Genomic DNA, 25046 nt, shown 5'->3' with positions numbered 1-25046 from the left:
AGGGAAGTGAAGTGCTAAGGGGAGCCAAGGAGGAGGATCTCAGGCTAAGTGCTAGTGCTTTTCAAGAAATCTCTGTCATACGTGGTTATTCCAGGGACCAACCGACTGATCTGTAACTGCAGCAAGCAGATAGGGATCAGTAACTTGAGTGTTGGAAAAATGTTGGCTCAAAAACCTAAGACAAACATCCAAAATGAACACCAAGAAAGGATGTTAAAAACAATACATTTTATGAGGTCCACCTTATTGCCATTGTGACTTGTCATTTTTCCAGTAACAGATTTGTCACTAAATCGCCCATGCTTTCTCTTATATCCTTTAAGTTCTTGGTCATTGTATTTTTATATTTTCTAAAATGTGCCTCTCTCATCTTTGTGTACTCATTTTGATTACTTTCATGCATGGCCAACATTTGATTCACTACTTTTCAATGACAGAAGCCTCAGTGAGCAAACTGCATTCTCTTCCTTACTCTTCTATCTTACTCCATAGCATAGGAATTGAAAAATCTATGGGTGATTGGGCAGAAGGTTGGATGTGTTCCATTATCTGCTGGTGGTGGTCTGCTTGTGGTGCCTACTTTAAAAAATAAAAAACTGTCCTTATTTTACTGAAAAGCCTTTTGTTCACCTTCTCCACATGGTCAGCTGCCAGCTTCCAAAACTTTATCTGGAGTTTGTCTCGCTCAAGAAAATCAAAGGTAGACTACTCCACCAGATCGGTTGTATCCAGTTTAGGTCTAAATGCGGGATTGGAGGTTGCCTTCAATATCTCATAGTGTCTCAATTGTGTCATTCCTTCTTAAGGAACCTGAGCATACTTCTGTCAGTACTACTTCTAGAATAAGCTCTCATTCTTGATCAGCTTGCCCATACTGATATTCTTCATCTAGCATACATGGTAGTGCCTTGATTATGTGACTTGCTTTGCCTCCTGCCTGCCGTGCTCCCTTCCATCCACTGTTTTCACATCTCCAATCTGATATTTAGTGGGCTCATGCAGCCAGCCTTCAGCAGTCCCGGGAAAGACTTGGTCATGTGGCCAGCTCAGCTCCCTGTCTGCCTCACCACTTCCATTAACTGTTAAACCCAACAAATTAGCAAACCACCCTGACCTAGAGAAACTAACAATTGGAGCTGTCAGCTAAGGGCAAGTCAAAGGACATCACCCACCTAAGCAAGATTACCACTTCTTCTCCTGTCCTGGTAAAACATCACAATATGTCTACAACAGTCAGACGTACTTCCAACACTCACAAAGGCAAGGGAACACAGCACCTCAAATCCACTTAACCTCTAAACCATTTCATAGATAACACCTAGATCCCACTGATCTCCAAACAACCTCCACTGAACCACATTTCTTTCCACCTAATGCTCGTTAACGCTCAGTAATAAAGCCTTCTAATCACCGGCATCACAAACATCATCAACACATAAGAGTTCAACAGTTCAACACTATCTTTATTATTAACACATGGTTCTCGTCTACCTCCTTCCATGTGCTAAACATCTTCATCCCATTTAGGTATACATTTCAATAAGCCAACCACGAGGGGAAACGTAGGAGAAGGCCTTGCAGTCATCGGCCTATATGACTGGTCTAGTACTTTCTGAAACTGTGTAGAAAATTACTCCATGGGTCTCCTCACATGCCACTTCCTGATTTTGTAAAGACAGAGCACCACCTTCCACCTTATCTATCTCCCACCTACCAGGTGTGGGACATTTTATGAAGAGTTCACCAACCTCATCACATCAGCATCCATAAACATCTTCCTTGAGGACCTCTTATTAGCAGGTACAAATGCTACTAATCATATTGGGTAGTAGGTATACTCTCTACTTTCACCAAAATGCCAGGGGTAGCGGAAGTGACATCACGCGACCCTTGACCCCCTATGACATCACAGCAAGTGATGTAATTTGACCCCACCCCGAAATGATATCGCGGGAAGCGATGGAACACGACCTTTCACCTGTTGACAAAACAGGAAGTGGCATCACATAGCATTGTACACTACGAAAAATAGGGTTACGATATCACTATAATGTGATGTACATTTCATACAAGAATGGATTGCCATATGTATCGTTAAAATCAGTGTGTATACGCCCATATTATCAAATTTCTGTGAATGCAAGCAGACGTCCATGAACAAATGATAGTGATGTATTATATAGCACTTACGCTTAAGCGCTTTATATAGAAAAAATATACACCCAATATCACCCAACCTTTGTTGGTACTCATTTATCGACCTCAGAAGGATAAAAGGCTGAGTTGAGGCATTTTAGAACAGACTAAATCAGTGACTCACCCCCTCAAGTGTGCCTGAAATAAACCTTTAATAAGTCTAGCAATTATTGTATAACATTCCAGAAAGACACATTATTTGGTATTCCTATTCTTTCTTATTTAGGGTCAGTGCTGAAAGTGTTAGACTTGTGGCACTCCTGTTCTTATTTTTCTCCTTGTTTTAAGGGGCCTGAACAAGAAAGCCAGCCACTCCAGAAGTAAAGAGCCACATGGTGCTGACCACAGCCCAGGAGCTTGCAATGAAAAAAAAAATAATATCGCTCTCTGCCTCTTACAAATAGTGATTGACATGCTCAATCAAGGCTTAATTCCAAGCATTGAAAATATTGGAATGATTCATCCGATGACCTTGCCAACTATCGGCCAACCACTAGCCTTCCAATAATCGGTAAAATCATTGTGAAAGCAGTGTGAAACAAATTCTTAATTGAATCAACCAACACGGCATACCCTGTGACTATTATGTGGGATTCAGACCCAGATACAGCTTGGTGACCACTACGATCCAGGTCATTGAGACTCTCCAGGTGCCTGACTCCTGGATGTCTTTGCTGCATTGAACACAGTGTTCAATGCCACATTAATCAGACTGCTCACACAGAGGATGAGGCTCACAGGCACAGTCCTCATATGATTACCAGCAGAATCAGACAAGGTATAATTTTCAATCTCTATATGGAGCTGCTGTGGTCACTTCTCACCAACCCAAACATCTAACTTCACCAATATGTGAAGGATGAACAGTTATTCGTCAAAGCAAGCTATGCTCAACTCATCTCACACATCTGCATGTGCCTTGCGCTTGGATGGCAAGAACCTCCCTATATCTCAATCCCGCAAAAGCTGAACTTGCCCTACTATGCAATACAGCTAAACAGGAGACCATTTCAGATAGGCCGAATGATGTGTAATTTGCTGGGATGCCTCCTCAGCTGACCACACATAAGTAATCACTATTCCCTATGATCAACAACCTCTTTATAGCAACAGAGTACCAAAACAATCCAGAATGACACGTGTCAACTATCACTCCTTCAGAAGATAGAATCCTCCCATCAGAGAACTTCAGAACCACAGTCCAACCCTTATTTAGTCTGCACATTCCTCCTTTCCGGCAACCTGGCCACACACCTAGCATCTCTAAGGACTGTTGCACCTGTCACTGCACACCTGATTGCAGGATCAAAGAAATGTGTGCAGTTCTTACCCATCTTAAGAGAACTGCACTAGCTACCTACCACATCCAGAACCTTCTACAAGATTGCCTGCTTCACACACAGGACCACAAGGACACACGCCTATATTGCCTCAAAACCCAACAGCTCACTTGGAATTTTCATCTACAGGAGTAAGATCATCTCAAGGCTCAAGAAAAAACGGTCACTCACTGAAAAAACGAAGAATAAAAATATTCTTGATAGATAACAACCTGCTGGAACACTGTCCCAGATGCAATTAGGATGGTCACAATGCTTTTGCAGTTGAGGAAGGACATAAAAACCCTGCCCTTAAAGGAGTACATAGGTAACACCTAGTAGATTCGGCCCACCTTCCAGTAATAACCACCACTTTGGGCTAGGCCTCCTACCTCCATAGCCTGAACTTGTCTCTTCTGGAGCCGTTTTGCACATTTGTTGTAACCCTCAACCACCATTGAACAGCACCCCATTGCTCACTAAGTGTGCATTGCATAAGCTCAGATGCAAATGTATCTTTAAGACTTTTAAACAGCCCCTTCAATGTTTAGTATTGTTTTCATAATTTTGTTCTATATTTACTACACACGAGAATATGTAGGATTTGATCCATGCTGAGTGTTATCTGAGCTCTTATAGCAGATATTGGGCCTCATTCCGAGGCTGGCGCTATCCATGGAGTAAATAGCACCATGGTAAGCAACCATGGAGCTATTTACTCCATGGAAATCCGGCATGGTGAATGGAGTAATTACCGGTCCATTCCAAGGTTGGAGGGACCGGTAATTCCCCATTCACCATACCGGTTCCCCATCCCCATTCCTGCCCCCATAGGGCTCAATGGGAATGGGGAAGGAGTAAATTACGGCACCGTAAATTACGGTTGCCATTAACGGTGAGCGTTAACCCTTACCGCCAGCCTCGGAATGAGGCCCATTCACTGGTACTGCCATATGTCTACAGTTTCCAATCGCATACTTCTGATTGTGTATTAAATGTATCACATAAAGGAAGGAAATGGCACCTTAGTGTGCCCTGACCCCCTATTGTTGGAGGTGATTAATATTAGGGACAAGCTCTCAGGAAGCAAGTGAAGAGGACAAGTTACAGGAAAGCGCACTTATTTTGATTAACTAATTAAATGCACACATGTATTTTATTAATGCTTAATATGCATGTAAATGAACACAGAAGGTCCAATGTCCCTTCATCAATGTGTTTGTCTCATCACATTCCATTTACTAGGATTCTTATAGAGCTAATAGGAATGTTCCACTGTCAGCATGAAGTGATGGGTTCCGCCTTGGGATGCTAGACAACTCTGCTCAACTTTGAGTTATGGCTGCAGTACAATAGGGAATAGTGGGCCTACTGTTCAGCAAGGTATTATGCAAAATGTTCTGCATTTCAACGCTGAGCGTTTACGCAGTGAAATAGGCACAACAACATGCTCAGCAAGAGATGATGCTAATCATGGACCGGTTAATGCTGAACGAATGTGGAGGGTACGTAGTCAGCATTTCTAGGTGTTGTTCCCCTCTGCGGTACGTTTCACACTGTTCTCCTATGAGAATGCAAAGTCCAGCATGATTTCTTAGCATTCAGGAAGAGTCTGACTTCCTATAATAGCTCATAGTCAGAGTGCCTCATGTTGCTTGTACCTTGCCTTTGGGAATATGTTTGTTGTATGCAACCAATTTCTCAAACATAAAGTTCTGGCTAGAGTAAGGGTGATTCCTGTTCTGCATGTGCTTGATCTTCTCAGATGTTGGTAATTGCTTCAGGTGGAGCTTCAAAGGAGCAGCTAGAGGCTATAGCAGGGTGTACACTAAAGAAGAGGTACATCTCGAACTACACCATTCTGGCAGCAGACATCTCTGCTTGTGGAGAGGTGCAGGAGAACTCCAGCAACAGTGCCACAGGTGTATGAGGGACTCATTACAAGACAGGTGGGACTCATCAGAAAACATACAGCCAAGTATGGTGGTATAGTCCTTGGTTTAAGTCTTCTTCTCCTGTGGTCCTAAGATATGTCAGCTGCTGGTTTGTGGTGGATCATGGGTAGCGAGGTAACGGTTATTGCCCATTCCCCATTGGGTCCATTGGACCCAATGGGGCATTGGCTGCTATTAATATCGACGCATATTTTTCCGGTGCTAATAGTGCCAAAAATGCCTAGTCCACCTGCGCATTTACATCCAGCTCTGAGTTGGAGGTAAATGTGGCCATAAGTTCGGCAGTAACAGCATTACCGCCGCATTTAAGGGTTACCGCCCAAACCGTGATCAGGCCCTATGCAAGGTTATGCATAGGGAAAAACAGGTGTATGAGAACAGTGACCCTGCTTTAGAGGTAAAGCTCATGATATTTATACACATAATACCCTCAGTCTGGTGTGTATCTCTCTAGTGAACCTTTTCTTTTGCAAGAATTGATCATCAGCCTCAGAGAGCAAAGACCATGAATGACGTGTGCTTATTTGTTTGCAGGTACCTCCCTCTGTGTGTAGTCCCAGCTGTCCATCTGGCTTTAGGAAAGCATCTATGGATGGAGAACCCATATGCTGCTTCAAATGTGTTCGCTGTTCGCATGGGGAGATTTCCAATCAAACTAGTGAGTTAATGAGAAACACTGACACTCATACAAAATATACATCTTAAAGATGAGGATGGTGCGCTTAAGAACATATGTTGATTTCTCTTTTAGATTCCATTGATTGCTTGGTGTGTCCCTGGGATCAATGGCCTAATGAAAACCAAGACATATGCATCCCAAAGACTACAGAGTACCTCAGCTATGAAGAGCCCCTAGGAGTTGCCTTGACAACAATCTGTGTTTTCTCCTCATTGATTCCTGTTGCAATTCTAGGGCTCTTCAATCATTACAAAAACACTGTAATTGTCAAAGCAAACAACCGCTCTCTCAGCTACCTCCTGCTTCTTTCCCTCACCTTGTGCTTTCTCTGCTCTTTGGCATTCATTGGTTATCCCACTTTTGAGAAATGCCTCCTTCGCCAGGCATCCTTTGGCATCACTTTTGCTCTTTGTGTCTCTTGCATCCTGGCTAAAACCATAATGGTGGTCATTGCTTTCAATGCCACCAAGCCCAACAGTAATTTTAGGCAGTGGGTGGGGCCCCAGTTGTCTTATATGATCATCAGTGTCTGTACCATCATTCAAGTTCTTCTATGTATCACTTGGTTAAGTCGCTTTCCTCCATTCTCAATATACAACATCCACACGAAACCTGGGGTGATAATATTTGAGTGTAATGAGGGGTCGGCCATTGCTTTCTGGTGCATGCTGGGATATCTTGGATTTCTGGCCACCATCAGTTTCATAGTGGCCTTCTTGGCCAGGAAACTTCCTGACAGCTTTAATGAGGCCAAGTTCATCACCTTCAGCATGCTCGCCTTCCTCAGTGTGTGGGTCTCGTTTATTCCAGCATACCTGAGCACTAAAGGAAAGTATATGGTGGCCATGGAAGTCTTTGCAATCTTGTGTTCAAGTTCTGCCCTTGTTCTATGTATATTTTCTCCCAAATGTTACATAATCCTTCTAAGACCAGAGTTGAACACAAAGGAACATCTGCTAGGCAGAGGAGCAGGACACAGAAGCAGGTGAAACTGTCAAGTGATTCAGACTGTTCATGTTGATGAAACCACTCCCTTATTGATGCAGACATGAAATTAGAATCTCCAGAACAGGATAAAGAAACTTACTTTGGATTTTATGAACAAATTAGTGAAAAGTTTGGGCCGTGAGATATGCTACTTTGATTCAACCCTATGTATGTGCCTTGGAATGCTCAGGGCTTTGGTCCATGGGATACTTACACAGCCTAATTCTTTGTTGCATGTGCACATCCACTGCGCCATGATAACCTCTGGTTAAAATGTAAATGAAATCCCAGGCACAGTATTTTAGTAAACCGGCTGTAAATCTGCTTAATTATCACAATAATTGATATAGTTGTTTACTGTTACTGCCACTTGGCCCTCTGGGATTACCACAGCATTACAGGTGGTGCTAGGGCTGTGTGTATCCCCGTTTTCAGAGTCCATGGGGATATTGGTGGAATTGCAGCAAGCATGATCCTGGAATTAAATCCTCCACTTCAAAGTCAAACTTGTAGTTTGGTGGTTTGGTAAAAAGAGTAGTAGGGCCATTACCTCCAAATAAAGTGGAGGTAACAGAAATACCACCGGTTTGTTCCCACTGTATACCTATTTTTGGGGACAGTGAATTTGCAATGAGTGTTCTCTGGCACTGAAACACTAGTGCAACTTGAATGTTTAAATTTAAATACATTGAACTGAGGTAATCTTTTGGATAAACACTTAAGTCAGATAGTATTTGTTTGACTAACACTTGAGAGTCAAGGAAGAGCTATAGGGCCCAAACTCAATATCCTTGATACTACCTCAGGATGAAACTCCAAAATGCATTTTTCTCATCTCACCTGAAACCCTAACCTACATTCTCATCTCTCACATTTGTCATTGGCATTTTCTTAACAGCAAAACAAAGGAGGTGATGGCTGGAAGGCTGAGAATTAATCTTAACCTCTGGCATTGCTTTGGTCAACCCTCCAGACAACCGTTTCTTGCCTGCTAAGCATTTACAAAAGGGGAAAGATCATGTGCAAATCAGGCTTGGTTCCACCCTAAAAGTGCAGTCCAGCCCAAACTGCGTGGTTACATTGCTTCTGCATGAGACCACAAACATTCCCAGACATTCTTAACAACTACAATTGTTGATGACCCAGTACATTATCGTCCCTGCCCACTCTCTTGGCCTTTAACTGCATTTTAGGTTATGTATTCTAATCTCAGATTTTAAATGTTAGAGGTATTTTACCTAAGACTCCTGACATGTGTTTTCAGCTACCTGTAACTGGCAACCTATTGGAGGAAATTTTCGCTTTAAATAGAAGTAGTGCAGAATATTCTAGGCACTTATCTACTGCACATCTCCACTGGTGACTCCACATTCTCAACATTCTGTGGGAGAGGTCACAGTCTACTCTCCTTATCAGCTGCAAAACCATTGTCTTCAACCTGCGGCACTCCAGATTTATTCAGAGTACAGGTCTCATGATCCCTCACCCTCGACTATGCTGGCAAGGGAACATGTGAGATGTTTGTGTAATCACTTAGCAAGGTAGGTTGTTACCAAGCTTTGTTGTTCATCCTGAAAAGATTACCCTAAGTGCGCCCAATCTTAGGAGCTGGCCCATCACCTCTGAAGAGCGGTGGTTCGGTTTTCACCTATAACTGGCAAAAGGTTAAGATTTAAGAAATAGTTTTCTGTGAAGTGGCAGACACCTCTATCATTAATTGTTCCAGAATGGTACATCTGTAGACATTCCTAATTGCTCCAAACTGATCTAAAGATGGATCCTTCACATTTGGGAACTTCTACAACTGTTGAGAATTGAACTGATAATGGTAAAAGGCTCAAGAAAGATATTGAGTTCTTATCCTAATCAAACATTATATTAGCTTTTAGATCGCTTATTAACCAAGTTCTGTGCATATCCATTGGATTTGGTCTCCCTCACAGAGGAAGTGCTGTGGCTGTAATTGCCCATTTCTTGCCGAACTGTCTACATCTAATGCTACCAAAGATGAATGTGTTTACATTAATAAATCTATAGGCAAAAGATAGCGGGCACAGGTGCGTCTTCTACTGGCAATGTGGAGACTCTATAGAGCAATCAGTTCCTCTGTGAATATTCAGCAGTCTAAAGTACTTTCTAAAGTGAGATACTAAGAGACTCTTGTGTGATATTTACATTATCTAGATAATTGAAGGGCATGTATTTAGATTCCTTAATCTACAATCAATAGAACAACACATTTTATAGGTGATTACCAATCTTCTGGTTTCCTACGGCGAAAAAAGAGTCTACCTCACTGAGGAAGCCAGATTGTGTTTGTGTCTAGTGCATTACATTCCTGTAGACTCTACATTCCTTTATAGGATGTTTTTGTTTCAAAGTTTGCCCATTTGAAGGGATATTCATGAGATCTACCTTATCAATTAAGTCTGGTATCACCAATCCTACATATTTCGCTCTATGCTTCCCTTGGAGTGCCTACTTTCCATAGCTCTCATAATGCCTTCTTCATCAGGTCTGAATGACTGTATCATTAAGGAAGGTGACCTGAGGTCATGTAAATGTAGTAGAACTGATCAGTGCCCTTTTGTATATTGCAAATGTACACATATGCAGATGAAGATGGACTGCTTCCATCAGTGGGATAACCATCACTATCCCAACTACCTTGGTGACGATTTATGGGGCTCATTTGAGGATGAGGATAAATCCTCCTTATAGTCAGGTCTGTTGAGGGGTATTACTGCTTGGAGGTGGGCAAGGTCTAAAAACACCAGCAAAAGATGACAAATAACGGTGACTCTGGAATTTAGGAGATCATCCTAGTCTATTGCAAGAATTGTAGAGAAAACTAATTTCCCTGAGGCAGGATACTTTTTGACCTCAATCAGATAAAAATACATTTTGTCCTTGCAAGTCTTCTTGACCATTTCATCCAGTTGAGCCCAAATAGTTTCTTCCCGGAGAATGGTCATACAGTTGAGCCCAAATAGTTTCTTGCCCAAGAATGGCATTGGCTTAAAAATGTTGCTTTGATTAGCATCAGTGTTTCAGCTAAATATTATTTCTGGGTGTAAAGGCTGTATTGAAGTATATATTGTCTCAGACATAAGAAAGAACCAACCGTTTCCGACTTTCCAGTCTTCTTCTTCCTTCTGCCCTGACGACTTGATCAGTCTGTTCAGTTTCTCTTCTCTTATGCAAGTATTTTGCTCCATAAGTGCATGTATACATTTTCACAGCCGAAGCACACTGCATGAAGAAACCTTATATGCTAGAAGGCAATTATTCACTCATACACACTCAGCCAGGCTATAAAATGGCCTCTTTATTCACCGAAAAAAAATACAGAAATGAATAAATGCACAAGAATAATGATAAACTAAATGCATACAAATAGTTTAGATAAAATACTTCACCATTGACAGAGGTTTAAAGCACATCCTCATCTCGCCAGAACTTCACTGGAAAGCACCCAATGAGGCAGGCAGAGAGATATTAGCATCAACAGGCCAGTAAGTAGTGTGTCCACTCTTCCAAATAAGTTTTTCCTTTCTAGCTGCGTGGGGGCCCCCCTTTTTTATACCATTTCAAATGCATGATGGCATTTTCTAGAACTTTCTGGCTTTTTCCAAGTTGGCAGTTCCCACGGGCCGCGGCTGGAGTGACTCGTGACAACCATAAGAGGCAAAACACTTCCCTTTCTCATGTAGGGTCTCAGAGTCACCATCAGAGAGCCGGAGCAGTAGCTCCCCTCTCACTACGGCGCTGCAATCCTAGCATACTTCCTCGTATTTGTCTACCAGCCTGGAGGTAAGCCTCGTGGCTTTTGCAACCCACGCCAATAATACGGCGGTTGCCTTACTTTATTTTCTACATATTGAAGTGATAACCTTTAATTCCATTTCTGTCAAGCCGACAACTGAAGCCGTACCCTCTGTGTCAGATCCCAAGCTACCGAATGCCTGCTTCTAACCCACACAACCAAGATAAAGTACGGTGTGTCGCACCCCCCCCCTGCAAGAGCTTGACTGCCTCTTAAGGTTCCCACCACCCACCCGCATAAGCGGCTGCTAACCTGTCCATTCTCCCCGGCGGCAGCGGTCTTCGCGTAACTCAAATTTGCCCTCGCTCACCAAGCCATATTCGGAAACCTGGCAACTTAACTGTGGTGTTTGTACAACCTCCGTTCTGATTAACATGCCCCTCCAAGCCATACAGAATTTATCTCCTCGCAGCACCGCCATACCTACATGACTATTCTCTCTGTAAACTGCACTGCACTGCTTTAGCGCTGTTTAGCACCGTACTGAACAGCGCTTACGTCCGATGCATGGTATTATTCTGATCAATGTGGCCCTATATTGATCCCATTTTTTTGGCTATGCACCGATCTAGCCCACTACAATCATGGCATCAATGGCCATTGTCTTAGATCAGACCGTCATTGCTGAAAATAAACTAAAAACGCATATATCGCTCTAACCTTACGACCCAAAGCAAACCAGCCCACTGCATCATATGTGAACCAGCAGCCTTTTGCATTATATACAAACTAGCATATTGCATCATATGTGAACCAGCCTTGTGCACTATATATGACCTAGCTTATTGCATCACATGGGAACTAGCCTCTGCATTATGTATGTGCTAGCCTACTGCATCATAGCTGAACAAGCCTTTTACATTAGATGTGAACTAGCCTATCCCATCATATGGAACTAGCCTCTTCATTATATATGTACTAGCCTATTGCATCATACGTCAACCAGCCTTCTACATCATATGCAAACTAGCCTATTGCAACATATATGAACCAGCCTTCTGCATTGTATATGAACTAGCCTACTGCATCATTTGGGAATTAGCCTCTGCATTATATATGTACTAGCCTACTGCATCATATGTCAATACCTAGTGGAAATCGCCTATGTGCAATCCGACATCCAAAAGGGCACAACATGTACACCCCAATTCTAACTCTGCTAACAGTATTAGGTCTCTCAGGAGCTGGCCACTGGAACTCTCTACCTTCATACCTTGCAAACAGGTACCACCCCCACTTAAACATGATCCCAACTAAAGACCTTGCGTCGATGATCAGAGCCACTCCCTTCCTACCCTCGTTAAGCTTCGACACACTGAAGGCCTTAACCAGGCCCGCTACATTACTGCACAAATTATACGTTGACACCACAGACCACAATAAGTCCCCCTCACTCAACACCCTTGTGGTTAACCCACCTACTAATGAGCATGGCTGAACTCCCTCAACTCTCACCTTGGCCACACCCACTAAAGCCCCATGACACATCAACAACGGAAACCATAGACTCCGCTCTAGACTACCAACCCACAACCTACCACTAGTCAAAATCAATTACAACAAACCCATTCCATCCACCAAACCAAACCTCCTGACGGGGATCTCACCCACAAATAAATGATCAGATACCCAAAATAGTATATTCAGCCCTCACTCCCAAGCCCATACCGCACCAATGACCAGTCATCACTGCCCCTCCATGACCCGCAACAAAATACTTTGCAACAGATTTGGGAAATCCTACGAAACTTCTTCTGTGCCTCTGCCAACTAACATTTGTCCACCACACTCTTCCAAATCCAAACCCGAATCCACGAAGAAGACCAGACCAGCCATGGTCACTTCCTGCCCATAACAACATCCCTAATACCAGATTAGGCGCCCTGATCAATGCCAGATCCTTAGTCGCCCATGCTGTTGATATCGCCAACCTCATCAAAGATAAGAATCTGGACTTCCTCGCCATAACCGAGACATGGTTACATGCAGTATCCGGTCCTTCCCTCCTTCTAGCGACTCCTAATAATTACACGGTCCTTAGAACAGACAGAGACTAAGCAAGAGGAGGTGGCATTCATAGCCAAAACCACACTGGGTCTTAGAATTGCTGCACACATCCTTACCAAGTCATGCAAAATGGTGACAGTAAAACTCCCTCTTCCAAATTCCAGAACCATAACAATCCATATAATCTACAGACAACCCGGACCGCTAGGCTCCTTTGAGGGAGAAATGAATGCACTCATGTCCACCAACACGAAGCCTAACTCTCAAATTCTTATGCTAGGTAACCTTAATTTAGTCTTTAACAACTGCGCTGACACCCAGGCCTCCTCCACACTAGTGGAATTCGGCCTCACTCAAAGAGTCCTTCTCCCTACTCACAATAAAGGCTGAATCCTTGATTGGATAGCAGATATTAATTGCACTGCAACCATCACCTCCATCGAGCCTCAACCTTGGACAGATCACTCTCTCCTCATATTTGAACTTCAAGATCACACCCCTCCCAACACTGACCACCTCATTTCCCCCTCCATACCCACCAGGAATAAAAAGAACATTACTGCAGACAAACTTCTACCCTTCCTCTAACCACTACTTGAACCGCTGCCCACCTCCTCCAACCCCTCGGACCGGGTGGACCTCTACAACGCAACCTTGACTAAAGCATTAGACAAAATTGCCCCCCTATAAATGAGCAAAAGCAAACCCAAAGCACATCTTAACTCATGGTATGCACCGGAACTGAAAGTCGTAAGAAACGAATAAAGAAAATGTGAAACGTCCTGGAGAAATAACCCCTCACAAGTCAATAAAGACATCTTGTTTAAAATCTCCACAAAGAGGACATTTTGTCTGCTAAATGAGAAACTTACAACAACAGGATTGAAAATACTAGTTCAAGCTCCAGAGCTATTCACTATCTTAAGAGAGCTTGAATCTCCTATCCCCTCGACCGATAACTGAATCAAAGAAAAGATCTGGTGCACCAAAATTCAAAACGCCTTAACCAACAAAATCTCTCTGCTTCAAAAGAAAATAGAAGCTAAAAAACAGTCGCTGGCGCCTCAGCAGACTGCGACTAAACCTATGACTATCTTGCTTCTATCTCTTGCTTCTGCTGGATCTGTCAGCCGCCTTTTATCTGGTAGATCACTAAAGGTGCCCAGATACAAAGCAAAAAGAGTGGGAGGTAGCAGCTGCCCAGCGTTGGCTGCCCAAGTTTGGAACTCCCACCCCCAACACTATGTACTGAAACCCTTCCACAAATTCAGAAAAGATACTAAACTCTGGCTGATCTCCAAATTATACCAGCATAGACATTACCCCCTCCTACACCCACTTGTATATACCCTCCCTTGCAACCACTCTACCGCAGCATGCTGCAATGGTATGAAGATACCTTATCTCTAGTTTAAGTGTGGCACTGCGCCATTACCACACGCTCTGTATATAATGGGACATTGGTGCTACGTCGGTTATGTGCAAACTGCATATTTGTATGTAGCAACTGTATTTTGTGTAAACTTCAGCTTTGGCCTTGACACTTATATTGTATGTACTATCTACACTGTAACCACAAACTTGCATATTCTTGTAATGCACCCAGATACCTCAGGATGGGGTGCGCAATATAAATAATATACAATTCAGTGGGCCACATTACACGGACGGCGGTAACCATGGCGCTATTAGCGCCATGGTTGCTGCCGGTATTTTACCGATTCCGCCTTGGTGAATGGGGGAATTACCACCCCATTCCAAGGTTGGTGGGGCAGCAATTCTTCATTCACCAAGGCTCTTCCCCATTAGGAATAGCCATAGGGCTCAATGGGAATGGGGAAGGAGCAAATAACGGTATTAGCGGTACCGTTATTTGCCCTGAAGTCCCTCAGCGGGTCCCTTCCTTAACGTGTGGTCTGACCTCGTAGTATGGCGCTATGGGATTACCGGCACCGGTGCCCTTACCGGTGCCGTTAATCCCTTAGTGCCATCTGTGTAATGAGGCCCAAAGTAACAGTGAAAACAGCTACATGAATTTTCTTCAGCTTTGCACAATTCCCACGCAACGTTATCTAGTTCCAGCTGGCACCTTCTTCAAAACAGTCCTTGAAGCAATGCAGAAGCAAGAAAACATGTTTGCCAGTGGAAGAATACAAACCACATTCCGAATTCACATCAAATGCAGCTTTCAGTGAGGCCTGGAGAAAATGTGCGACTTTCACTGAGGCCAGGAGCAAATGTCCCTTATGACTTTGGGAGTGCCCACAATGCACTGCACTGCTGGTGCCATGGTTTACAAGCATTACTGCAAGTCAAAGAAGATTGCCTATTTATTAATAGGGTTGTGGAAGCTATGGCGAGTGAAACCGACTCACGCCTGCCATTAGAACTCAAATTCTGGACACATCATGTGAATTTTTGCATCTTATTTTAGTGAAAGCTCTGGAACCTTTACTTTCCTAAATGTTTTGGAATACAACTACCACCAGGCCAAGTCAGTGTGGGATTATAGGTATCATAGTCTACACAATCTGAAGATTCCCATCTTGACCTTATCTTTTCTGCTCCTTCCTCCACCAACACTACTATTACCGCTCATCTCATCACTGATCTGATCTCTCTTTCACCCTCTCTTGCACCATGCTCCTCCCTCTGTGTCCCCACTTACCTTCTCTGCCGCGATCTATGTGCATTTGATCCTTCTTTGTTCTTCCTTCTCTCAATATTTTCTCTTCTCTTTCCTCTGGTGATGCCTCTACTTCTCTCGACACATCCGTTTTTTCCACCCTTAACTCTTTTCACTTTTTTTGATTCTCTCCTTCCCTCAACCTTGGCTTGCTCCTGCTCCTTCCTCCCTGTGCACTCCTCTTCATAGAGCTGAATGACAATGGAAAATGTCTCACCCATCCTCTGATCTTGCCGCTCCCTGCTCTCTTCAATCATCAATCATCCTCCAAACTTTTTTTTGACTGCTTACAAATGCTTCTCTAATCTTATGCATTCTCTTTCCCATCAGCCAACTCATACAAAACCTTCTCTCTCCTCATTACTTCCCATTTCTCCTCCTGTTTTCTCTTACTACTTTACCTCCAAACTTGCCACTCTTCACTCTTCCTTCTCTCCCACTACCCCCCTCTTCTACCTCCACTACTTCTTTCTATTATTCATTTTCTTCTTTGTCTCCACAACTGCCTCACCCCCCCAATCCTCTCCATCTTCTCAGACCCCTCTTGTGTACCATCACCTTATCTCCCATATTATCTCCCTTCTCAACATATCTCTTTCAATTCTTCTTTCCCATCCTCCTTCAAGCTTGCCCTAATTATACCCATGCTAATAAAAGCTTCCAACCCTTCCTGTCAATTTAGCTTTTCATCACTGGTTTAATTTTTTCTCAGATTGAATAATGTGCGGCCCTTCTCCTTGGCATTCCTAATTTGCCAACTTAACTCTCTTCACTCGGTTTCTAATTCAGCTATCTGTCTCTTATTCTCACTTTCCACAAACACCTCTATCACTCTCTCTTTACACTTCATTTCTCTTCTACCTTTTGATGCACTTTTTTTCATGTTCTTACTATCATCTATAAGTGCACCCGTAATCTTGCTCCACTCTATCTTTCCTCCCTTTTTCCCTATATTCTCCCTCTATCTCTCAACATTCCCAAGATCATTTCCTACTTACTGTTCCCCGACCTCCCTTTGCTTCATCCCGTGTTTTCTTTTTCTCTCATCTTGCTCGGAAGGATTACAATGCTCTCCCCTTTTCTGCCTGCTCCTCATTGTCTCTTTGCATCTTACACACCCAACTAAAATCTCATCTTTGTTCCTCGCTAATAACTTATGTTATTTATGTTTTTATATTTAGATTAATTTGTCATTCAAATGTTAACTTTGTAACATTCTTTATCATGTCCTGTGTTTTGGCAAACATGTGAATTAAATGCAAATACATATAAATAAAATAAAAGTGCTAGTTGTACTTCTGGGTAAACATGATCACACCACCATGGTCTCTATAGTGATATATTAAAAATAATATCTGTAGGTAGGATGGGCCCAGGTGGAGCTATCAGATAGGTATCCACCAATTGAGTAACTAACCTCTAAAAATTCTATATGTAGCTCAGCCTACTAACCAACCTTAACTTGTGGTAGGTTTTGTAAACTGATCATGTAATGTGATGACATTGATGAACCAATATGTATCAAAACCAGCTTGTAATCATTACAGAGTTGAGAGTTATGAGATGTAATGTTTGTATGCTCCTCTCTCGTGGTTGTGTTGTATGAATAAAACTAGGTTTTTGATTTGCATCCGAGTCCTCCATCATTGAGAATTTTTTCAGAGAGATTGTGTGATCCTCGGTACCCCCTTAACATTATAGCGTGGCAGTTATCACACTGTAGTTACTGTGTGTAACTAGTTCCATATGAAACCCTCAAATTGAATTGCTAATAACTTTTGATTTGCAGGACGGGTTTGACTGATATTTTTCAAACAAAAACCCAGAGTAAAAATAATGAGGTAAATCCATTAAAACATGAAAAAGTTAATAAGAATTTTGCCATAGAGAAAAAGTCCACATTTCTTTAAAGGATAGGGCAGAAACCGTCGGTCTGAATTGGACCAAATAAGAAACAACTTGGTCATGAAGCATTGACTCGATTTCCAGGAGTGGTCTGAGGTTATTCTATTAATATTTGATGATTTGACATGGAGGGAGTGCCCCGTCTCCCAAATTAATAGCTACATCTCCCATGGTGCTTTGCAGCAGAGAGACTTTTCAGAAATGAAAAATTGCCATTTTATTTTTATTTTTTGCTCGATGCAAGAGATAACCACGGTTAGCCGAAAACAAAATGTTTTCAAAAACGTATGTAGAGTTATAAAATGTATTGAAATGTGTTAGAGAAGTGGCAGGGATGGGAGAAGGACATCATGTGAAATTGGGGAGTCTGTGATGGAGCAGATAATGAGATACGATCGAAGCAATTTTTCAATAACCACGGCTATATTACAATTTTTCAATAATGCGCTTATTTCAATGCAGTTATCACGGTAAATGTGTAAAATGGAAGTGCGTCAGAGGAAAGATCAAGTGAATAGTATCAGGCAGTGCTGTGATTATTAGGAGGAGTGGGGTGGGGTGGGGTGGATTTGGGGAGGATGTCTTTGTGCAATGGGAGACATTTCAGGTGTTCAAATGATAAAAAGTGCACCTGTGCTGTTTCCGTCAAATAACTGCGTTCATGAAATTGTGGATTTTTGTAAAACCACGGTTATTGGAAATTGCATGTATACATAGGGTTCTAGTGACATATACTGTATAAAATGGATGATCTATGGTTTATCAATCCATTTATACACTCTGTGCATTCCTAGTCAAACCTTTGAGGGTGGAAGGAGGAGGGGGGAACTTTGATGGGAAGAACATTAGGGTTGGATAATGTAAGGGGTACAAAATTGAATGTTTTTGTGTAATTGTTTCTTTTGTTTTTTGTTACAAAACGAGGGGAAAAAGAAAAGCCTAGCAGTGGTAGTTCTGTTGGTGGTTTGCAATGTTAACTGCCTACTCGTCTCGGGGTGGCACCTCCCATGTTAATCCTGTTGTGGCACAGGAGGCATAAAATCATGCACTCGCTTAGGCTTACCGCTGGCCGGGTGACAGCAGGCTGGGCCACAGGTGGAATGGCTGCTGTCCTGCTTGTGGATGGCATTGCTTCAGTGGCCCGGATGTTGCTGGAGAAGATGTGGCCAGAGCGGATGGTGGTGCAGTTGAGGAGGTGGATGCAGCAATGATGACCTGTCAGTTTGATTGGGGTCTGTGGACCTTGACCTTCTGAATTTGGTGGGTGTGCTGGTAGGGCTCATCGACTTCATCCCAGTGCACCCAGACAAGGTGTTGAAAAAGGGTTGATGTGCCCAGGCTCTGGGATTGGACATTGGACAGCCCTCTTTGCAGCGTGTTTCTGAAGATGGTACAGTGGAACGATTCCACCTCCTTCAGACTGTGGTGCTCCGGCACCAGGAAATCCCTCCAGCTATCTGACGCAATAATGATCCTCTTAGCCTTCTTACAGTGGGAGGGTGAGGTTGACATCTTTCTCTTCCAGACAGACAATGACCTGTTGAAAAGACTAGACAAAAGGACAATGCCACCTAAAGAAAACAAAAAAAAAAAAAAAAATCTACAGTAAAGAATAGACAATACAGACAGATGACAAGACAAAAGAGAGAGGTTTAAGAATAAGGGAAGGTAAAAAAGGGATAGGAAAAATAGGAGCTGTTTGATTGAAATTTGCTTTTGCAGGTGGGGTCGAAAGGTGTAGTAATCTGGCTTACAGAGCAGCTGTGTGTGATGTCATGCTCTTCTGGGTGACAGTTAGTGAGAGAGCAAGCTGTGAGCTGAGAAAATGGGTGTGGGGTTGAGCCCGGTGTTTCCCTTGTGAACGTGTGTCATCTGTGTCCCCTACCATCCCCGTGTCTTGTTGATGGAGTACATGACAAGGACAATAAAGACCCTTAGAACTTACCTTGAGTACTGGAGGTCTAGTACAAAAGGATCTCTACCAAAGACAAAAGCAATGAAAGAATCAGACAAAGCTCCTGTTGGTGTGGTGTGAAAACCACAGATATGATACGGACCACTCAGGAGCCATGTGCTGGAGCCGCAGGAGGTGTCATTGTGTTCATGCGATGTGCATGGTTTCGTAGCCGTGGTAACGGATAATACACATTTGAAAAAAAAAAAGGTTTATAGAGCAGGATGTCTGCTGTTCTCACAGTGTGAATGGACTAGATTGATTGTGGTGTGGCCTACGGCTGTTGTATTGCTGAAGGCAATTTAAAGCTTTGTCACAAAAGGGCTGTTTAGCAGCGGGAATACCATGTTCACATGCAATCTTGTTTTCAGTAACCACGGCAATAGCACGTGTGGTCCAATAGCGGCAAAGCCACAGGGATCTCACCTGCAAGTGGGAATGCGTCTTTCATAGACGTCGTAACAGGCTGAGGAAACCCCCCATAAAAGCTAAAACAATTGAAAAATCTTCCTTTAAACGATTTAAATGAGTTGTCAATGTCTGATTGTGGTGTGCCCTGGGGCTGTTTGTTTCGAAAATGTCATTTTAAATTTGTTCCAGATTGAAAATTTAGTTGCGGTTATAACCAGCCCACCGTAGCCGCGGTTATGGGTTAAACAATGGACGTCATGTATTTCGGTTGGCTTCAATTTCCGTGGCTATAACTGCCTGAGTGTAGCTGGGCAGATCTCACTGGCCAATCGGAATGCTCCTTTCATAGCCACAGTAACATGCCATGGAAACACAAAAAATAGCAGAAAAAAACGGGAAATTCTTCTTTTCAATGATTTAAATGAGTTGCCAGTGTTTGATTGTGTTGTGGTCTGGAGTTGTTTGTTTGGCAAGTGTCACTGTAAACTGTGTTTCAGATCGGCAGTAAAGCCGCGGTAATACCATGCCTACCATAGCCACGATTATGAGTCATCCAACAGGATGTCGTATATTATTGTCAGGCTTCGATTTCCATGGCTATAACGGCTCGAGTGTAGTCACAAAAATCTCACCAGCCAATCGGAACGCACCTTTCATATCTGCGTATTGGGCCGTGGAAACCCCCAAAAAAACAGAAAACAACAGGAAAAACATAATGTTAACAATTTAAATGAGTTGGAGATGTTTGATTGTGGTGTGACGTGGGGTTGTTTGTTTGGCAAGTGTCATTTTATTTATTTATTGTGTGTACCGAAGCTTTCATACAAAACATAAAACTATTAAAATAAAGCAGTACATTTCCATAACATTACATTTCATAGGAAATCAAAGCTAGTTAAAAGACTTAACAAATTCATGCAGTCGATTCATAGGAGAAAGCAGGCAAAACTGTTCTAAACATTAGATTACAGTACTAAAACCAAGCAGCAGTATTTCCAGAAATTCTAAAATTGCTATTAGCAATGAAATTTCACTGGTGTTTAAAATCTGCACCCATAGGTGGAGAGACACGTTCACTGGGCCATTATGTGAATTCCATCCTTTGGCACTGAACTAGGATGGTGTAACACCTTTCGCCAGCAATTTGCTTGAAGTTTAGACCATGGTATATCCCCCATTGTGGTCTCAGCACCAAAAATGTACTTAGGGACCACTTTCTGTCTGTACAGCTTAACCATTGGTAGGACTGAAAACCTTCTAAATCTGTGGTCGAACTGCATCAACTGGGAGGCAGATGCCAAAAATAGTGTTCTCCTCTCCCGATACAGGGACAATTTCGATTTAGCTGAATAAATAAAACTACCCAGGTACTTGAACTCATTTACCACCTCCAAGACTTTAGAAGAAATACTCAATTTAAAGGATTTCCATTTGGATTTGCCTGCATTCATGATCAACGCTTTTGACTTTGAAGTATTAATATTGAGCTCCAGGCTAAGCAGGTACTCCTTAATATGGTCTAGAGCCTGTTGCAGGCCAATTGGGGTAAGATCGAAGATGATGGTATTGTCTGCATAGTTCAAATACTGGATTATCGTGTTTCCCAAATGTGGAGGGTAAGTACATTTTTGGCCCCAACAAGAACCCATATTCTTGATGTAGAAATTAAACAAAAAGGGGGCCAGAACACAACCTTGGCGGAGTTCCTGATTTGTATTATTCAATTTTGAACAGGACCCCTGAGCATCAAGTGTGACCCTCATTTTAGTCTCTTTATGCAGGGCCACCAAGATGCCAATCAGCGGGACTGGGCAACCACAGTTGAAAAGCTGTTCCCACAAAATTGCCTGTTTTACACAATCAAAAGCCTTGCTCACGTCTAAAAAGACAAGATATGATATTATTTGGCATTTATAACACTCCTGTACACAAGTGTTTTTAGATTCAAAAAGACACTGAGGGGGAAACAAAGGGAGGACCAAACAACGATCTTACAAGGCCTTGTGTCATTCTGACTGCTCAAGTGCAGGGAAGAGGGAGGGGAGAATTGTCACTGGGGGAGTGGAAATGAGAAGTACAGATAACTCAATAAGTGCAGCCAGCGGGTGGCTCATAAGTGCAGAGAGAATGGACTGTAGGGTTGCAGGTACAGACCCTTAAGTGCTGGGGGAGCCTCGAGGCAGTGCAAGGGCAACTGGACAATGCAGGATCCTGGCCCCGAGTTCATAGGGTAGCCAGATGACCAGAACATGGGGCAGTCAGGGACATCAGCAGGGGAGAGCAAGACAGAAGGCGGAAGCAAAAAGGAAGATTTGAGTTGCTTCCGTAGCCGGAGGTGGTCCTGCTCAAGTTTGAGAGAGGCAGGGAGGCTGTTCCAGAGGGAGGCACCAGCCAAGGAGAGAGATATGCAACAACTCTCTGCTTGGATAAGCTTCTGACCCTCAGAGAGTTGGAGGTGGATGAGCGAAGATACAAGGACTTGTTGTGCAACCTTACTTGGTTTTGCAACAGCAAGACCACAAAAGAATTTAGGCCTGTGCCCACTCCCTTCTTGAATCCTGACTGGTAGGGATCCAAGTTGGCAGATTTCAGGGCTCAAATATGGAGCTTGTATAGCAACATTTTGCAAACATTTTATTTAATGCATCCAACAGTGAGATCAGTCTATAATTCAGGGGGGAGAACTTGCACCCCTTAAAGACCAAAACCACTGTTGCCAGCTTCCAAGAGAGTGGAATCTTTTTCAGAGTAAGAATATTAATGAACAATGCTGAGAGGATTTTTGCAGAAAGGACTAAATCCGATTTTAGTGTCATTACTGACAAGCTGTCTGGCCAGGGCGAATTTGATTTTTTACTCTGATTTATCAAAATTATTATATCCTCCAGATCCCAATTTAAAGAGCCACACCAGTTATGACGATCAAGGTAAAAAATGGTACCCACTTTCCCAACATTATACAACTCTTCAACGTTTTGCACTGATCTTATATTCTTATGTAAAGCCTTTTTACGATTCAGAAGCTCAAGATCAAGAGCTTGTTTGTGCGTAAGTGATCGGCCCATTTTAGCCAATGTTCTTGTAGACATTAGCCCCCCCAACATAGAGCGGACAGTGGGCGCACAATCTAAAGGATCACATAATAGCTTTTTTTTTTTTTTTGATTACTCGTATACTTTAACTTAATCAGGTTCTTAAAAGATGTAGCCATTCCATAGCAACATCTGAGGCTGTGATTTCTAGAATTATTTGTGACCTTCAGATTAGACACAGACAGGGATCTAAGGGTCACTATTAGAGCCATGTATGTCACCACAGAGTGATTACTTGCAGTTGACTCAACAATCTCCAAGGGACCACCTTTCGGTTAAAGGTCCAACGAAACAAAGATATAGCCCAGGGTCGATCTCCACTGGCCATTGTGCCAAGGAATGGTAGGTGGAACATCTCCCTGGGTTATAGCACTGCGAGAAATGAATTCCGAAGCGGCCTCTTCATGCAGTATCTGGAAGCCATTTGACCTCCTTTTATTTGAAACCATCATTCTATCAGGGTTTAAGTACCACTCATTTTTCAGGCATTCTGAATTAAAATCACCAACTACAATGGTGGATGCTCCTTCTTTGGGAGCTTCACCAAGCATTAGAGATGAAAAATCTGCAAAAATGTCGTCTAAAACCACACTGCTTGGATTAAAATACATATTAAAGAGTAAACATTTTCGCTGTAAATACACCTGTTGCTCAAACCATGATAATAATGTCACCAGCATATCGGGTCTTCCGGTTTCAATGTGGGTCACGCTCATGCGCTGATTGCGCTTCACAGTGGTTAGCAGCCCCCCATATGGGCTGCCCTTTAATCCGTGTATCGCGCGGGTAGCATAAACTACATATCCGTCCATTAGGGGTATATCCAACATAAGTGTTTCTTGAAAACAAATAATAGTATAAAATCCCAACATTTTGTCACTTTTAATTATGTTTGCAAACCCTCTTGAGCTCCAACTGAAGATTTGGTTTTGAGATACTCATGCTTCCTGGTTGCTGTACTCAGATCTTCTATGTAGGGAGTTCACAATCCTAGGCCAGTCATACACAACCTCTCTTTTATTTAATTGTTTTTAATTCCCATTTCACCCAGCATTGGGGCCTCCCCTCATTTGAGAGCCTTATCATCAGATGTTAGCTAATTTGTCCTAGACTGCTCTTTCCCCAGGTCCCACATTGAGCGAGCAGTGGAGTTCCCTCTCCAAATTTTCAAAGGTTTCGTAGCCAAGAGCTAACAGAGCATAGCCTCCGGCCAGAATTGCATTCTTTATTATCTGTGATTGTGGACAAGCTTTGACCAAGTCTAGACAGTGATCATACACAAAGTCAACCAAACGAATATCACTTCAAAGAGCTGACCCAACAAAACGGAATTGGACTTCCCCTCCTCCTTTTCTTTCACCCTCTTTTTAATTTCCTCTACATCCCTCTGGCTGTGGACTCCCCCTGTTAGTTTTATTACCATTTGCTTGTGGGATATCTCGGGCCAAAGCATTTCTCTCCTGGTGATCATTCTGTTTATGCATCGTTCTCTTTTCTGACAGGGTCCTAAATATTGGAAAGATCTCTTGAGGGTCTGCCCACTGTTAAAAGGGACTGCAGTTGGATGTAGGGCACTCTGCAACTGGGGGGCAGGGAGAGGGTTGATAAGTTTAGGACTTTTTCCCTTACCCACTTTTACCCAACTTGTCTCTTCATCTACTTCACCAGAACCAACATCTGGGAAATCATTTGCCCCTATGTACCTCAAACTTGGGGACTTACTCTGCCACTGCGAGTGACATACACTGTGTAATAATGTCCTGGCCTTTGGGCTGGCGGCCCCTTTAATAGCTCACCTTGATTGCTGATTGAATTGCCATCTACTACTACTGGGGGCCTTCCCATTTTCATTAACAGGGGTTGATTACCAACTGTTTTGTCTACTTTTATTCTTATTTGGCATAACAATTGACTAGATCCCTAATTGTGTTACCTATGTGGGGCTTTACAGTTCTTAGATTTTTTCTGATGTTTCCCCATTTTATTTTCCCTCTCTGGTAGTAGGATTGATGACTGGGCCAGGGTGGGT

At 42.8% G+C, this 25046-nt stretch overlaps 1 protein-coding gene across 1 annotated transcript in view; it reads left to right on the top strand.

The window, feature by feature from the left end:
* LOC138465591 (extracellular calcium-sensing receptor-like) overlaps positions 1 to 7138 on the top strand; it is a 122744-nt gene extending 115606 nt beyond the window's left edge. The window contains exons 5-6 of the mRNA XM_069607224.1: positions 6005 to 6128; positions 6222 to 7138. Coding sequence (XP_069463325.1) covers positions 6005 to 6128; positions 6222 to 7138 — 1041 coding nt within the window. The remainder of the gene's footprint in view (positions 1 to 6004; positions 6129 to 6221) is intronic.
* Positions 7139 to 25046: the final 17908 nt, after the last annotated feature.

The sequence above is a fragment of the Ambystoma mexicanum genome, chromosome 1p (genome assembly GCF_040938575.1).
Source record: "Ambystoma mexicanum isolate Mex_15411 chromosome 1p, UKY_AmexF1_1, whole genome shotgun sequence".
In the NCBI taxonomy this organism is placed as follows: Eukaryota; Metazoa; Chordata; class Amphibia; order Caudata; family Ambystomatidae; genus Ambystoma; species Ambystoma mexicanum.
The sequence above is the reverse complement of the archived record's forward strand: the minus strand, read 5'-3'. Positions and strand labels throughout refer to the sequence as shown.